This window comes from Brienomyrus brachyistius, unplaced genomic scaffold (assembly GCF_023856365.1).
Source record: "Brienomyrus brachyistius isolate T26 unplaced genomic scaffold, BBRACH_0.4 scaffold39, whole genome shotgun sequence".
NCBI lineage: Eukaryota > Metazoa > Chordata > Actinopteri > Osteoglossiformes > Mormyridae > Brienomyrus > Brienomyrus brachyistius.
The window spans coordinates 3,481,759-3,500,092 of NW_026042314.1; the positions used below are offsets into that span (position 1 = coordinate 3,481,759).

The window sequence follows — 18,334 nt, forward strand, 5'->3', positions numbered from 1 at the left end:
CTTGAACAAGGCCTTCATTCATGACAGCTCCACTTGGCTTTTTGACGAGTCCCCATTTAGATGCAGCACGTCAGAGACTGAAGAGCAGGATGAAGGCTGTAAGTACAGTTTGCTGTGGATTATGACTGTGTTTAAATCTAATAATGGATGAGACAATTTACTTAAAGCATGATATAGTTCATATTGCTCTTCAGGCTTCGTGATAAAATATTAAAATTATGTACATGTATGTACAAAGTTGTACATGCAAAGAAAACAATGCAGAGCGGCAGGGCGCCTGGCCCAGAGGGTCTTCACATAGAATTCTACAAAGGCTATTTTTTCCTGTTGGATTAACAGCTTTGGTTGTCTTGCCCTTTAAAGAAATTCTCTCAAGAAAGAAGTTGCCTCTTACCATGTCACAAGCAATTAGTTTTACCCAAAAAGGAGGAGGACCCCTCTCTGCTCCCCGTGTTAGTAGGTTCTCCCCGACTCCTCCTGCTTATTCCTCTCTCCCTCCCTCCTATTTGCGTTCTCCTCCTCCTTTTGATTTCTATTCATGTCTTTTGGTTCAGCAATAAAACCCACAAGGCTGCCCTTGGACTGTCCCTCTTCCCATCGTGACATATTATGTATTACATGATTATGAAGTGATTTGATTATTATACAATAGTCAATTAACCACTTTCTTTCTTCAAATTGTCTTTCTTCTGAATCATTGGATATGTGTCGTAGCTGGTAATTTGTTACACTCTGCTGTCAGTGCCAGTGTAGCCTAGATCCAACCAGTCGTATGTTTCGGTCATGCTGATGTTTGAACATTTTTTGGGAACAGATTTTCATAATGTTTTCTCATATATGTGGTGTGATAATTGAGCATGACCCCACTGTTGCTGTGCTTGGTGCTCCTGTCATGACCTGTAATCTCTTATTTTTTCATGTCTCCTCCCACTCATGCCAGCAGAGGTCGCTGCTGGCCCTTTGTAACCCTCCTAATTCTCCTGTATCCCATTATAGTTCTCCATCCTAACCCTGTACACCTGTTTTGTCACTGATTAGTGTGCTGTGTATAAATATGTCTGCCCTCACTGCGTTCCCCAGCTCAGTCATTGCTGTTCCATGTGTAGTCTGTGTTTCCTTAAAGTCCACGTCTGTCTCAAAGCGGCTGCATTTGAGTCGAGTCTCACCCGATGCTCACATCTCCCCGCAGAAAAACAATACACCGCCTCACAGGCCAGAGCCACAGCCTTCTCCTCTCTGCTGGGTGGAAGAACAACTCTCACGCAGGGGAAGTCCTCCAGACCCCCTGCCTTCAGACAATAGGTTAAAGATGTGTTTTCTATGTTACCTATTGAAAATCTGAGATACAGCAGATGTAGGAAGAGCTTTCATGCTGTCTGGTCTCCTTTCACTGAAAATGTGGAGGGCCTGTATGTCACTTGGAGGATATTATTTAATCCCTTATATTACAAACCAAAGAATATTGCACTACACCATTACTAGGCTACACAAAGTTTTTTAACAACCACTGAATGGAAAAAGGTCAGTGCTGAATATATATATATATATAGCTGTGGAGCAGCAGAAGGCCTTGCTGGGCCGGAAATGCAAGCAGCATTGTCCACATTACCACTCTCTGTACTTGGATTGACCGAATGCTCAGACCGTAGGATAAGAATTAATACTTTTTATTGATCCCAATCAAGATATTTTCGTTTTGCCTCCCCCAACTTGCTCAGAGTGAGCTGGCCGTGACGGGCAGCCAGTCATAGTGGCACCCAGGGAGCTGGGGGCCTTGCTGAAGGACCCACAGATTTGCCCATGCTGGGCTAAAGTGGGCTATTTTCTGATCACAGGCTTAGCACACTGAGCTACACACTGCCCCTAAATTTATATTTATATGTAATCTGTGTGTGTATGTGTTATCTAGATTTGCCCTGTATGTTTCTAACTAAATCTAATCCACTAAATCTACCTACTGTAATTATAAGTACCTCACTATACCTATATCTAACACTGCTATTCATCACCAGTGTTACATGTCAGGGCTTCGCTGCAATAGATCCTTCAGAGCTGCAGGTTATTACTGTGACTTTGCACACACACACGTTGCTGCTTCCTCAGCCAGTGTCACATATACTTTGTTACACACAGACCTCAGTAATCTCTGCTACACTCACACCTGCTCACTTTACATCCATGGTTAAATTCTCCTAATGGAATTTATCTTAATGTCTTTATTCTATTTTATTTTAATTGTTACCATATTATTCATTGTATTGTTCTTTCGATTTTATTTCTATTTTATTATTGCTAATACACCGGATCTGAGTGCCTCATTTTGTTCCCTTCATGTAGAACACGTTTTGTAATGACAATAAAACATCCTTATCCTCATCTAAATCACACTGTCTAACTACTAACCTGTTTAAATAATATAATTGGATTTCAAAGGTTAATAGTCACTCAATTACCCCCTCAGCCCAACAGTACCACAAACACCCAACATGCACGGAAATTTTCTCCTAAGTTGTTTTCCCTGCCTGGAACAATACCACAGCAGTCACATGGACTGATGTTTCAAAACATTTCGGAAACCTTGCATTGAAACTTGAGGTCTTTAGAAGGGATCAGTCCTGGGTGGCAAAGTTGCCATCACAAAGGTTTTTGATTAAGGGATTCATGATGCCAGGTAGCCATCTTTCACAAGCTGGTGGGCTGTGCCACTGATGCGTTTGCTTTGATTTTATATGTCTGTCCTGGTTTGTGTTCTTGCCACTTCAGGTTCCCTGGTTTTGGTCTACATTCCTCGGTCCTCTGCTGTGGAGTCTACCTTCTGCTTCACCTCATTCTGGAGCCACCCATCCAGTCAGCGGCCCATGTCCCCCTGGTTCCCTGTTTCCAGAGGTTGGTATGTTAGTCTCCAGGGCCAGGGGGCAGAAATCTGCCATGTTGGATGGGTGGCCCAGGTTGGGGTGCTCCATCATAGACTGGTACATGAAGGATTATAAATGGTTTTTAACCAGTATGTACCGAGTGTGCGTCGTGACGAAAAGAATGTCATGGGAACATTTAGGACTGACTGCAGTATTAGTTCAAAGCATGATTGTGTTTTTCTTAATTTTTATTGATTTATTTTTGGATTATTAATTTTTTAAAGTAACTTGATTCAGTTAAAAGGGGTTTGTCCATTTGCTTTAGCAGAAGATCTTGTAAGTATGATGTTCACCTTCCCTTTTCATAGTCTAGTCTTTGCCAAGTTTTATGCTTTTTGCTTACGGTAGCAACATGCGTAATAAACTGGTCTCTTGCCAACAGATCACAAATCCGATGATCAGCCGTGGGATAACCCCTAGCGGCTAATCTCCGTAAGGCGTTACCAAATTCCCTTGCCGTCTCGCTATGCAGGCGGCGACGGGCGGTAAAACTAGCTCTATTCCAATCACTACTATCACCAGGTTCAAAACACCTTGCCATAGCCGCTTTTAACAACCCATAATTACTTTTAGCCTCACTCGGCATCCCACTATACATCTCTCTAGCACGGCCAGACAACAGCAAAGACATAAACTTAATTTTCAGAGACTCATCCCACCTGTTTACCTCAGGCGCCAGATAAAATTGTTCCGACCAGTCAGACAACTCACGCCCCACACCATTAAAAGTTTCCGGTATAAATATTGGGTGAGCAGGGGGGGGCACCGGGAGATTGAGAAAACACTCTCTACACGTATAACAGGACAATCAGCGCCCTCATAATTAGGAGATTGTACACTATCCTCGGCCTCCGACATGTTAAAGCTAATTCTAGGTTTCTAAACGGAAAAACCACAAAGGAAAGAAATGATCCCACCGCTGCCACCAGTCTGACCTACAGTGTGAGGTGTAGAGCTGGGTGGGTATCGGTGCCATTGGCTTTAGATAAACTGAACTGTCAGGGCTGTCACTCTAGGTTCACCATCCCTTGTGGAACTGGAGTGCTGACATTCAGGGACTCCCCATGCCTGCATTCCCACTTGCCTCTCCCTCCTACTTATGCTGCCATTGCCATATCTGCCGGAGCTTGCACTTTGCACTTCATATTGCACTCACCTAACTGTTAGCACTGCCTATAGTCTCCCCTATACTTTGACTAATTGCACATTTTATTTCCCCAACTCCTCCTGGGTTGTGCTGCCTGGAGACCTCAATCTATCAAGATTTTCAGCACACCCTGCTACATGTGACATGTACCCATGACGTCCTTGCATCCAGCTCGCGTTCTGCCTGTGCCATCTTCCATGTATGACCCGCTGCCTAATTACTTCTGGTTGCCTGGCGATTGGAAGGAGAGTCGGCACGGGCTTGTCATCACCTCCCTGCTCCCCGGTTGTGCCTCAAATCCTGTGATTTGGACAATGTGACTTGGCACTTAGCCATCTCTTCTATTCGACTCTCCCTGCCGGCCCCTGGAGGTTGGGCTCCCCCTTTGAGTCTGGTCCCTCCCAAGGTTTCTTCCTTCTAGAGAGTTTTTCCTTGCCACTGTCACCTATGTCTTACTCACTGGGGGCTTTGGGTGGGGATGCTGTAAAGCGCTTTGAGACAATGTATTGTTGGGATAACGCGCTATACAAAAATAAATTTGTTATTTTTCTGTTTTAAAACCAAATGGGAAAACCGTAAAATCACCTTCTTTTGTTTCTTTTCTATGAGTAAATTCAGATCTAACAGATACCGGAGATGTAAGATACAGCCTAATGTGAACTTTATCTTACAACATTAACAGTCCCAGTCATAAGCTTGGAAACACCCACCCTTAGAATGGTGTATTTTTGTAATAATTTCTACATTTTCGGATAAAATATGAAGCCTGATTTTTTGTTTTCTGCTTTTCGCTTTTTCCCCTTCTGACAGAAAAACCAAAAAACGCTGCTGTTGTTTAGTTTTTCTGATTTCGTTTTGGACTGGAAAACCCAAGGACAAACGATACATGGACTTTTTGCATTTGTTTGGCTTTAATGTGTTTGATATAAACCTAGAGTTGAGAACCTTCAGATGTGTGTGTTTGTATGAGTAATCCATCCATCCATCCATTTTCCAAACCGCTTATCCAACTGGGTCGCAGGGGGTCCGGAGCCTATCCCGGAAGCAATGGGCATGAGGCAGGGAACAACCCAGGATGGGGGGCCAGCCCATTGCAGGGCACACTCACACACCAGTCACTCTTACACATGCACACCTATGGGGAATTTAGCAATTCCAATTAGCCTCAGCATGTTTTTGGGCTGTGGGGGGAAACCAGAGTACCCGGAGGAAACCCCACGACGACATGGGGAGAACATGCAAACTCCACACACGTGACCCAGGCAGAGTCTCAAACCCGGGTCCCAGAGGTGTGAGGCAACAGTGCTAACCACTGCACCATCATGCCGCCCCCCATAAATTCATTTTTCCATTTTTATTTTCAATAATATTGATGTTAACTCAGCATCTTATTTTCAATGTTGAAAAAGTCGCTTTATATCAAGGTTTCGCCACCATTAATTTTTCAATATTGAAAAAATGACCAAAAATCAATTCAGTTTCAATGCTGATAATTTAACACTGACCATAATTCAATGCATTTACAGTGCTCAGCATAAATGAGTACACCCCACTACATTTGTCAGAAAACCTTTAGTTTCCTTTCAGAATCAACATTTTCTATGAGATACTATATTACAAAATACTCTCACAAATGTGGGCCATTGATTGCAAACAAGATTTGTTGATTTGCACACACAAAAAAGTGATTTTCCTAACAAATTCACTCAAGCCCATGTTGCAAAAATGAGTACACCCCAATTATAGTCTTAGGAGAAAAGCCACACTTAAGACTACAAAATTCTAATTAACAGGCATTCAACCACAGGTGAGTCTAATGATTCATTTAAGAGGTGTCCAGCAGACAGGTGACTATAAAAGGGCATTACTTAACAAAGAAAAGCCCTTCCCATTTCATGCTGTCAGCAATGGCTCCACATGGAAGAGAAATGTCACAAAATCTGAGAAAGGCAATCATTTCTTTACACAAAAAAGGTGAGGGCTACAAGAAGATCAGCAAAGCTTTACCTATCAGTCAAAATACTGTAGCAAAAGTGATCCAAAAATTTAAGAAAGATGGAAGTGCAACGATCTTACAGCGATGTCCAGGCCGTCCACGGAAGTTAACATCTCGAGAGGAGCGTCTGCTGATGAGAAGGGTTGAAGAAAATCGCCATGCAAGTTCACTGCAGTTAGCTAAAGTAGTAGAAAGCCAAACTGGAGTGACCGTTTCCCGTGACACCATACGGCGCACACTGCAGAGGAATGGCATGCATGGGTATCGTCCACGAAGGAAGCCTCTCCTAAAGCCCATGCACAAAACAGCACGCCTAGAATTTGCTAGGGCCCATGCGGAAAAAGATGAAGACTACTGGGACTCTATACTCTGGAGTGATGAGACAAAAATCCCTGTTTTTGGAACTACTTGTTTCAAAACTGTATGGCGTCGTAAAGGTGAGGATTTCAAAGAAAAATGCATGGTGCCTACAGTGAAGCATGGTGGTGGCAGTGTCCTTATGTGGGGCTGCATGAGTGCTGCTGGTGTTGGGGAGCTGCATTTCATTGATGGTATCATGAACTCAACAATGTACTGCTCTATACTGAAGGAGAAGATGCTGCCATCTCTCCATGCACTTGGTCGTCGTGCACTTTTCCAACACGACAATGATCCAAAACACACATCTAAAGCTACTGTTGCATTTCTGAAGAAGAACAGGGTGAAGGTGATTGAATGGCCAAGTATGTCTCCTGATCTGAACCCAATCGAACACCTGTGGGGAATTCTGAAGCGACAAGTTGAGCATCACTCTCCATCCAGCATCCAGGCTCTAAAACAGGTTATTCTTGAAGGATGGAAAAAGATAGATGTTACAATATGTCGCCAACTTGTTCATTCCATGCCTAGAAGACTTGGTGCTGTCCTTAAAAATCACGGCGGTCATACAAAATACTAGATGTAGTACTTTTTGTTGCGGGGTGTATTCATTTTTGCTTCAACCAATTTGAGTAAAACTGAAGATTTTGTGATCTAAGTTATATTATTAACCTTAATTTCATGTTATGGAGTTAAACAAGTGTTCAATAAAACTCAGCCTTGTGAAAATTTTGGAAGTTATTCTTTTGTTCATTGAGCTACTGATTACATTCGTACTTTTCAAAGGGGGTGTACTCATTTATGCTGAGCACTGTAACTATACTTCAACGCTGAAACAATAATATGATGCTATCTGGGCTATGAATAATTATTTCAATTGATATACAGATTCCAAGCCCATATAGGTGACACACAGGTACATAATGGGCGTCTTATGTCTGAGGTAGCCAGCTACTGTGTTTGATAACCCACCATCATAATAATAGTTTCCTTGCACCAGTATGAAAGTAAACCAATTGATCCCTCTTGCAATAACCTGTGGTATGAAACTGAATAAAATGTATCGTACCAGTCTTGGGGAAAACCAGTGACAATCCACTGTGAAACAGCACTGCGCAAATTCTCATGTGTTCCTAATGACAAGGGCAAGACTGGTAATCAAACTAGCCTCTCAGCAGGAGTGTTAGTGTAAAAGCAGGGCTTATTGACACAGATAATAAAGCTTGTTAGAATGCGTAACATAATTATTTTGAAGGGGTGGTACCTTCTGATTGGAAGCACGCCTTCATAACGCCTATTTTCAAAAAAGGGGATAGAAGTAATTTGTCTAACTATAGGCCAATCAGTCTAACTTGTATAACTGGTAAAGTTATGGAGGCTATAATCAAAGAGAAAATGGTAAATTACCTGGACTCCAATAACATTTTGCGGGATAGCCAGCATGGATTTAGGAGAGGTAGATCCTGTTTAACAAATCTGTTGGAGTTTTTTGAGGAAGCTACTCAGGAAGTTGATGATAAGAAGGCCTATGATGTCATCTACTTAGATTTCCAAAAGGCTTTTGATGTTGTCCCCCACAAGAGGCTCCTACTTAAACTCAAAGCGACAGGTATTTTAGGTACCGTAGTGACCTGGATTGATAACTGGTTAACAGATAGGAAACAGCGAGTAGTTATAAGAGGCACAATGTCACAGTGGGCTTGCGTTCATAGTGGGGTACCGCAGGGTTCGATTTTAGGACCACTATTGTTCCTAATTTACATAAATGATATGGATACCAATATATACAGTAAACTGGTGAAATTTGCAGATGACACCAAGGTGGGTGGTGTAGCAGATACTGAATTAGTGGCTCAGCAGCTACAGCGGGATCTTGATTTAATTAGTGACTGGGCCGATACCTGGCAGATGAAATTTAACGTCGATAAATGTAAGGTACTCCATCTAGGGAGCAGAAATATAAAGTACAGGTATTTCATGGGTGTCACTGAAATAAAGGTAGCTGACCTTGGTGTGTATGTTGATGCTTCCATGTCCCATTCTCGCCAGTGTGGGGAAGCAATAAAAAAGGCCAATAGGATGTTGGGGTATATCTCCAGGTGTGTGGAGTTTAAGTCAAGGGAGGTAATGCTAAGATTATACAATTCCTTGGTGAGACCTCACCTAGAATATTGTGTGCAGGTTTGGTCACCATATCTTAAAAAGGACATTGTGGCCTTAGAAAAGGTGCAGCGTAGGGCCACAAAAATGATTCCTGGTCTTAGAGGAATGTCATACGAGGAATGGTTACTTGAGCTAAATCTGTTCAGTCTCAAGCAAAGGAGACTGAGGGGGGACATGATCCAGGTATATAAGATTCTAACAGGTTTGGATGCTGTTCAACCAAATAGTTACTTCAGCATTAGTTTAAATACACGAACTCGTGGCCATAGGTGGAAATTAGCGGGAGAACATTTCAAGCTGGATTTAAGGAAGCACTTCTTTACACAGTGTGTAGTCAGAGTATGGAATAGCCTTCCTGATAATGTAGTGCAAGCTGAATCCTTGGGTTCCTTTAAATCAGAGCTAGATAAGATTTTAACGACTCTGAGCTATTAGTTTAGTTCTCCCCAAGCGAGCTTGAATGGCCTCCTCTCGTTTGTATAGTTCTTATGTTCTTATTTAGCTGGGCCCAGAAGAGGTGAGAGCTCCCCTAGTGGATACAGGAGTGCATTTTCCCCAAAGCAGATATAATGGATGGTGGTCTTATTGCTTTTAGACCACAACTTGGGATAGAAGAACAAATCAAATTATTTTCCTCATTTAATATTCAGATTTTAATTGGGCTTAAATTTTAGAACACAGTGTGTTCTAGGATGGTACGTTATGGATATTAGTCTACCACATTCTAACGCTATAAATCCGGACCTTTTCCTATGTTTGATTTGGTGGCTGCCAGGCGTTCTGAGTAGTATAGTGACTATGGTAGGCGTGTGATTCCCTAAGGAATTTTTTGTTCTGTTCTGTGTGGCAAATACATATAGTGCTGACATTTTTCCTGGAAGATTTGGGATTTTTCATCCCGTGCCTTAAGGTATTTCTCTCCAGCTCTAGGGAATCTCCCCCGAAAACACCAGTCACTCACTAGCCTTACACTTATGCTTGCTGACTTATTCAACACCATGAAGGATTAACAGAAAAACAGAAACCTATTAAAAGGCTGCACCATATCATGATATGCAAATAAACATCCAGCATCATTGTTTCACAGGGAAGTACATTATTTATTGATAATTATAACCCTAACCCTTACTTCTCAGCTTGACAAACATAAGGTGCGGCGCGTGAGCATGTGAACTGGTTGAAATGCAAGTGTCTCACAGTCAATGCATAAGACTTGAGAGCCCTGACTTTACTTATATAGCCCACAACATGTTTATGATTCATAAATAAATCTGGCCAGCAAATCGGTCTTTCATTTTCCACAGAATAAAAAGAACGATAATGTTATCCCGCTGATAATTGCAGGCGCGTTTCACCCCCGGCACTGGCTGGAGACACAGGCAAAAGGCATACAATCTTATCGAGGTACAAAAATTATTCCATCTACTCTGCACATCTGCATAACTTCCATCATAGTGCCAGTTTTTGCGGTCAGCAAGTTTATTACTGTAAGTGCCTCCATAGTAGTGCCTCTGAGGAACTGAACCGGACTTCCGATGGTGTCTCTCACATGCACATCATACATATATATACACTCACTCTCTCCGGGTCTTTCACATGATATGTGGTCAGCCACTATATGGGAGGGATATTCAGGCATAAATTAAGGGCATATTTACAAGCCGCACTAGTGTACCTATGTAACCGGTCATTCCCTGCCTATACTCTGCATTGTGTTTTGGGGTGTTATCAGGTGTGTGTGGGGTGCAGGAGGAAGGGATATTACAGACGCCGTTGTCGTTCCTGGATTTTATTGAAACTGTTGGGAACAATAAGGAAAGGGGTAAACTTCATATGCTCTGGCCCTCTCGCTCTCTCTGCACAAAGTAAAACAATGTATATACTTATGTATAGACGTGTTTTCTATCCCCTGCTTATGATGAATAATAAATCAAATATAATATATAATATATGGGTCATAATTATACAATTGATTTACTAACTCGGGGGACCCTGCCACTAGATCCTCACCTCTTCCCACGTGTGCAATACACCAAAGGGAAGAGGAAATGAGGTCGGGACCCTTATAAAGGGGAAAAGACAGAGGGAGGGGCGATGCAGGACAAAAGCATCATGGGAAAGTTTAAAGGATATTGTACCCATCAAGTTAGACAGAAGAAGGAAAACAGAATCTTGTATAATTATAAATTAAAAGTAAAATAACAACCTGTTACACGTCACCTACACTTCAGACTTCATCCTCAAAATCAAAGCAGTATTAACACAAGCAACATGTTCCATCTCTTAAATCCAATCTAACATTTAAAAATAAAGTCTGTTTCAACTGGACTTTTATCTAAGAAAAACAAACATTTTATGTTCGAGTTGTTATAAAACTACTGAAACAAATAATTGGCTATACTGCAGTTCCGCTGTCTTGTTTGGCACCCTAAATTATGTCCTGCATTCTGTGGAAACAAATGAAGGCTGAGGAATGTTACGTAACACAGCTAGAATGCAAAAACTCTACCTGGTGTAATTCAGTGCATAAAACCAATGGTCTTAAGTGTGGTGTCTTCTTCGTAACACTCCCTGACTTTTCTATCCATGACCATGAGATAGGGTGGGCTGCTTTTCTTCCTTCCTTTGACTAGTATTCCTCCCTTTCCTCCCAGCCTTGGTTGGTGGGTCAGGCAGCATCACATTCTTTTAATAGACCCAGGTGTCATTTATCTTGAAATTAGGTTCAAGTGCAGAAAATGATCTAGCAGAAGTCTTAGACAATCTCTGAATTACAGAGAAATCTGATTTATTCTGAAACTGTGAGAAATTGTTCATCTGTATTTTGCTGCATTGCTAATTGTTGATGTGTGTGCCCTCCTTGTGCAGTAAAGGGGAGATCACATGCAGAGCTGGTTTTCTGTAGTTTCTTAGCCTGAATTAAAATAAAATATTCTCTTCATATAGGAACCAAGTCTCTGGCTGGAAATTTCTACAAAAGGTCCATCTTCTTTTGCCGTATCAACACTTAAATGAGAAAGGCAGACAGGGACAGTATAGGTGACAGCAGTGACTGTCCTTCCATGCCATCCATATGTACAAGGGGTATGACCAGAGTACACATGTACAAAAAATTATATATCAAAAGCAAGTACCTTTGTTGAAACGTGAAGGTAATCGTTTACAGCATAACAATTCCATCCTAAAAAAAGAATTTGTCTGTGTATTGCCTAGGAACTGCTACAATGTTAAAATGGTAAATCCCAACCAAACAGAACAAAAACTGACACGTTATTTAAGAACTGAAAGAAGGAGAAAATTGAAAACTTTCTTCGAGGGATCAATAACATATATGTTTTGTTTCCCAAGGTCCTGTTACTAATTCAAATCTTAAATCCTGTACTTTGATATTTTGGGCTGAATGTAATGACAGCAAACGTAACAGCTGCCTCAATGCAGGTGAAGGCAGCCCAGAGGGTCCAAGAGGTCAGTGGTCAATTACTGCATAGGGATCAAATCTGCAATCAGAAAATTACTGCATACATGCCTTTATATTACGGTCAAGCGGAGAGTCAGAGCAGTTTCCATAGAAACAACGTAAACAAACTTTACCGTTTGAAGCACAACAAACTCTGAGTGAAAATGGCGCAGAGGTGAGTAGCTTGTTAGCTCTCCAAAATGTCTTTGAATTCTTCAACTGATGTTGTGCTACTTCGATTATTTAGCCTTTTATACTATAATGACATAGTAAATGTCTATAATACAATAAAAAACATTACATATTTTTTTAATATTACATATTTTTAACGTCATTTAAAGTGCAGTGGTTTTTATTGCTACTGTGGTTGCTAATATTTAAATAATGACAGACTATTTGGTTAGTAAATTCATCTCAAACATGCTAGTTTAGTAGGGCTTCCCAACCTTTCGATGTCCGCGGATTGGTTTCCGTCGTAGAAAAGTGTCACGGATGGGTAAGACGGCGGTATAATTTGGGGGTTCCCACGCCGAGCGGCGGGAGATTGACGGTGTATACGGACATGCGGGGCTAATGGCATATTTCCGTACATCAATACGGGCAGCTTTCTTTCCAAAACGGCGCGATCCCCTAATAAACGGGACGGCTGGCTCCTCTACCCCCGGTTGTCTGCCGCCCGGTGCAATACTCCGCGCGGACGGTACCGGAACACCGACCGGAAGTTGGGACCCCCTACTGTACAGGGTGGTAGGTAAATTGTTAAAAAAAAATTGGGGCATTACTTTCGGAGTAGGCTAGATGCTTCTAAGTTTATCATTACATCTATTTACATTGTTACACAGGATTAACACTTTCAAATATTCTTAGCTTGGTTAGTGTTAACTCAGTTCTTGGTAGTATTCATCTGGGTATTCATTTGATGTGGAGCACAGTTGTTTCGTATTTGATTCTAGTTATAATTTGGTGACATTACTGTTTAATATGCTATTGCACTTACAGTATCGTGCATTTTACAGTAGATTTTTTTTGCAATCTTGCTCGCTGTTTCTTTTATTCTTTCTTTGTTATATATGTGAACCCTGTAATTATTTATTATAATAATTATAACAATTGTATTTTCTGTATGGTTGAAGAATTTCCAGCTCTTTATTTTATTATCTCTCTTAAGTGCTGGTTAATCTCTCATTTATTCCCCAGAGAGCGAATTGAGAGAGCTGATCGATGGACCAACACCCAACACTGGGAAGCCTGGAACCTGTGGGATGAAGTGATCAACTGGGGAGAAGGTGTGGAGGAGTTCTCACCAGTGACACTCCCCACTGTCCAGGCTGGGGGGGTTAAGGGGGGATTGGGGGGGTCTACCGATTTGGGTAAGGGAGGGGTTAGTAAGGGAGGGGAGAGTGTGGAAAACGATGGACTGCTAGCCAGCACTAGTATTTCATCTCAAAGTCTTCAGAGTAATTACGGCCTTTCATCTGAAGACTGGGAAATTTATAAAAATTGCTACCTTAACAAAAAAAAGAAAGTCAGGAAGGACCGGACAAGCCGGGGGGAGGGTGAGGTAAGGGGGCAGAGTAGTGAAGAATATGTGGAGGTACCAGAGTGGGGAACATTTGAGGGGAAGGCCTCCAGGGTTGTGATGGAGGGGACAGAGGCTGGTGTTAGTATGATGGATATGCTAAATGGAGGTGAGGAGAATGTATGTGAGGTGGGAGTGAATGTGGAGGAGGTTAAGGGAGGAGGAGGGAAAAGTACAGGGAATGCTGTGGAATATGTGGTGTCACAAGTAGGCAGAACTTGGCTAGAACCCATCCAGGAGGAAGACCTTGAGGAAGATGAAGAAACAGATGAGGAGCTTCAGGAAGCAGAAGACACTGATGCTGCCACAGTGGACAGTTGGCAGTGCATGGCGGCATATGTAGCCAGAATATGGCTGCAGACTTTACAGGAAGATGGACCTGAGGAAAATGAAGAAGCTGATGTGGTATTCCAGCAGGCAGAAGATGCTGATGCTACCACACTGGTCAGGTTTCAGTGTATGGTGGCATCTGAAGACAGATCACAGCTACTGACTATACCAGAAGAAGGACCTGAGGAAGAGGACGAAACTGAAGTGATGAAGACAGATAAAACAAAAGAAGATGCTGATGCTGCCGAGAAGATCTACAGTGAAGAAGTATCATTCCATGTGAATGCCGAAGATCTTTCTGAAGATGATACTGAGAAGAGCCACAAGAAGAAGAAGAAGATGAAGTGGTGCTTCTTCTGCTGTCCCCTGCCTTTCAGAAGAATTAGCAAGAGGCAGTAATTATAAGACTGTGAATTCAGGTTTACAAATGACTTAAAGCAGTAATATAACTGCATTATTGACACCTTCACAATGCACTGTAATGCATCCATAAATATATTATAGACATGGGTATAAATATTGAAGAAAAAAAAGCATAACACATTATAGCCATGTTTATTATGGATTAATGGCCGATATAATGTATTATGAAGATATTTATTGTGTATATATAGATCAGAGCATTCATAATGCATTATCAAGATAGCTATAATGTGTTATGCCTTTGTATAAGTATTTACAGCCGTGTTTTTAATACTTTTATAAATGATTTATAAGGCATTAATTGGATATTTATTTATTTATTTATTAGTTATATGACTGCTTTAAGTAAAGTTAAGTAAAGTGTTTATTTTCTTTTTTTTAGAATACCCGTGTTAGATCCCTGCATTGGGACTGGGATCCCGCGGGACCCAACGGAAAGTGATACTGTTTAAGTGTTAATGTAGCTATAAGATACGATAGGATAAGATATGCTGAGTTAAAATATAAGATAGGCTAAGACAAAATATATTAATATAAGCTAAGTTGAAATATAATAAGATAAGATAGGTTAAGTTATATGATAAGATAGGCTAAGTTAAAATATAATAAGATAGGTTAAGTTAAGATATGACAAGATAGGTTAAGATAAAATATGATAGGCTAAGTTAACATATGATAAGGTAGGCTATGTTAAGATAAGAGATTTGCAATAAAACATATTTACTTTTCAAACTGTGTCTTTGTCATCTTTTCAGTGTTGTGTCTGCCTTTGTTTGATAATTTTGAATCGTTAATTTATATCTGACACTCTCCTAAATGTCAATAAGCAGAGACGGAGGAATGGGAGGAAGGTACGGTTAAGTATAAATGATAAGGTATCAAAATCACAGTGCTACCTTATTTTGACGCAGAGAAAGTAATTTCAGTGTTACTACCACATATGAGTTAATGGCTGCAAATGTTGGTGTTACAAGTGCTGGTAAATAACGCGGCGTAAGTTTAACTCCGGTGTGTTTCTGAAAAACGCACCGCCTTCTGCCTGCTGTCATTCGGCGAACGTGTAGGAGGCTATTCTGGTAACAGGTAAAGTTGTCATTTAACGTAATGCTAACGTGCATTACCTGTTAGTAAGTGTTTTACTATATCACACACCTTACGTCCTTTACAGTTGTAGTCCGGTGCACTCTGTATCCATGCTAACTAGCTAGCTAATGTTAACATGATGCAGTACAGTCTTCCAGCTTGGGGATTCCCACCCCTGTCCGCGGCCAGTATTCCACAGGGGGTTTGCGGAGGTGTTGGTTGCAAATGCAAAAGATCCCTTCATGTTCATGTGTTGTGTTCTAATGTGTAAATAAAAGATAACTATCAAATTCAATGTTTATGTCCTATTATACTAGATAAGACTGTAAAATAGTTTGTCCTGCATATGGATGCCATGCAGTCAGAGTATGATCAAGACAGGGTGTGAGTGTGGAAAAAAGACAAATGTAACAGTATTTGAGGGAAGAGTGTGAAGGAGGGAAATGTAGGGAGAAGGAGGTTCCTCGGAGCTCCGAGATGTGTTTGGCTGTAATAAATCTGGAATATAGCTATATGACATAGTTTTTGATAAAACCAGCATTTATTTTTTAGGTTTGTCGAGCTCCGTCAAAACAATTAGAACGAGTCCATTATGTAACTGGAACCCCTTTCACATGTAAACACAGTGACACGCTACAGCGTTGGTTTGTTGTCTGAGGCTATGATACTGATTACAAACACATTCTCAAATTTCACTGCACCAATCATAGCATATGCAGGCAGAAAAATGATAGCAAAAAACATTCAGCATTAGACTCTAAAACCGTCTGTAATGTCTGTGTTTATCCAGTGGACCATAAATTAAAATAAGCTTTCCTATTTCAGTTTCTTTCAGATGTTATAAAGTAGTACATAAAGAATCATATTAATTAAACCATGTATTACTGACTATCAGACAACTTCAACAAGTTACCAAATGGATGCAAAATCAAAGATATTCATTTGCGCCTGGCACTAACCATGTACTCCTTCACAGTACTAAGCCATAGAAAGGGCCCCAATGAAACCCCTGCATTCCTGCATCGCAGATACTCTAATCTCAGCATTTATAAGATTATATTTGTACTACCTGCCAATTTTTATATTAGATGAGACTAAAAATTGAGAAATATCTATATGCAGAAGTAGTTTTTCCTGATAAGAAGGATAATATCAAGACTAATACAGTACAGTCATAACCAGTGTCAGGGATTCTATGCATTGCTACACAGAGACAAGTCCAGATATTGAGCCCAAGGCTAAAATTGTGGTTTACTTACAAGTGCACTTTGCTGGGCAGTGGGGGTGTTTGTCCTTCTCTGCTCACATTTTCCCCTCTTATCCTGTCTTCTCCTCCGCAGCCCTTCCTCCTTCTCTCTGTTGCTCCTATATTCCCTCCCCTCCAGTCATCTATGTTCTCCTTCCTCTGCGGTCTCTCCTCTTCTCCCATTCTTCAGTTATACTGTCTTCTCCGCTCTCCCTGTATCCCTCCTGTCTTCTGGTCCTGTCGTCTCTTCTCCAGTCATCCCCTGCTTCTCAGTCATCTCTGCATCTTTTCTCTCATTTGTTTGCTTATTCTTTGATTGTTTGTGTTATTCGTTAACCCACCACCCCATGCTGGATGAGTCTTGATGTTTTTTGTTCTTTTTAAAGTTAGGCTTCTTCCTTTGTTTTTGTGCCATATCTTCATTTCTGGTTGCAGCAGTGCATGACACGGGTGGAAAATATGGTTTATTACAACACACACATCAAAACCAAAAGGATCAGGAAGGATCCAAAATAAACAGCAAATGACCAGGAATGAACTAAATGATGGAATAAACACAACTGGAGAACTATATACATACATACAGCTATAATGAACCATGAAACAACAGAAGCAGAACAGGCACTTAAATACACAGCTAACAAGACACAATGCAGGACAGTGAGAATCATAACCAATAACAAGGACTGAGGGCAACCCAGGAACAGGTGTTACAGTTAAACAGCACTGGTGAAATCAAAGTGACCTTTCAGCCACATGGTCAGCTCTGCATCGCCCTCTGCTGTTTGCATTAGAAGCTGCTTGAAATTCCTACTCTCCTTACCAACACCTCGAAAAGCCAGGCCTTGCCGTGCCAAGTACTTAACTTCAGAAGATTTTTCCTCACTTGCTGCTGCTCTTTCCAGCTCATCTGAAGGTTGAATATTAACAGGATTGATCTTCTGAATCCATATCATCAGTGCTAATCTGTGGCACTGCCTGTCTTTATGTGCACTGAATTTCCCCAGTGCCTTTTCCAGTTTCACATGCCAGTCTTCACAAGAGCTGAATGTGTCTTTCATGCCAGTTTAGACATTTGTGTTACAAATTATTTTGCACAGTAGAAACAAAGAACCCCCCTTAAGACGAGGGGGGGCTGTAAGGGAGCCCAGTGTGATCTTTAAACCATTTCTCCTGAAAGCAGGGTCTCCTGTTTGATAGACGTGACATTTACATTTGGCTGATTTGGTGAAGGTCCAAGCTCCTCCCCCCTCCTCCCTAATACACCTTCATCTTCACCTGCCTGTCTGCTCTCTCTCTCTCTCTCTGTCATTGACTCACACTCAGTCTCCCTGATTAAATGCTGTATCTGAAATACACACCACAGGCCAAACTAAGAAGCATATTAAACTAACATCAGGATCAGGCTGCTGTGACGTCATTATTCACTCTTAACCATCAATATTTGCTCCTTTTCTCACTCCCCTCCATGTCGCCTGCATTCTCTGCCGTCAGCAGCCTCTTGCTGTCTCTCCCTCTTCATCTTTACTCTCAGCACAGCAGAGTTTACATGAAAGCAGTTATCAGTAAACAAGTGGTGCTTCTTGGCATGATGCTCAGGAATGGATTTCTAAGGATTTGTTACCTGAATGGGAATGA

The 18,334-nt window shown here is 41.3% G+C and overlaps 2 protein-coding genes across 6 annotated transcripts in view; both read left to right on the forward strand.

Moving 5' to 3' along the window:
• The window catches only part of LOC125722513 (uncharacterized), an 81,690-nt gene extending 66,591 nt beyond the window's left edge, over positions 1-15,099 (forward strand). The window contains exon 2 of the mRNA XM_048998704.1: positions 13,630-15,099. Within this exon, the coding sequence (XP_048854661.1) occupies positions 13,675-14,343 (669 nt within the window). The 5' untranslated portion in view covers positions 13,630-13,674 and the 3' untranslated portion in view covers positions 14,344-15,099. The remainder of the gene's footprint in view (positions 1-13,629) is intronic.
• LOC125722514 (uncharacterized) overlaps positions 1-18,334 on the forward strand; it is a 152,499-nt gene that overhangs the window by 66,574 nt on the left and 67,591 nt on the right. For 2 of the 5 annotated variants that reach the window (XR_007386425.1, XR_007386424.1), the window contains exon 2: positions 14,935-15,099. The exons of 2 other annotated variants lie outside the window; for them this stretch is intronic. The gene's annotated coding sequence lies outside the window, so the exon portion shown is untranslated. Of the gene's footprint in view, positions 1-14,934; positions 15,100-18,334 lie in introns of those variants that run through there. One more of the 5 variants, XR_007386426.1, reaches the window with a different exon arrangement.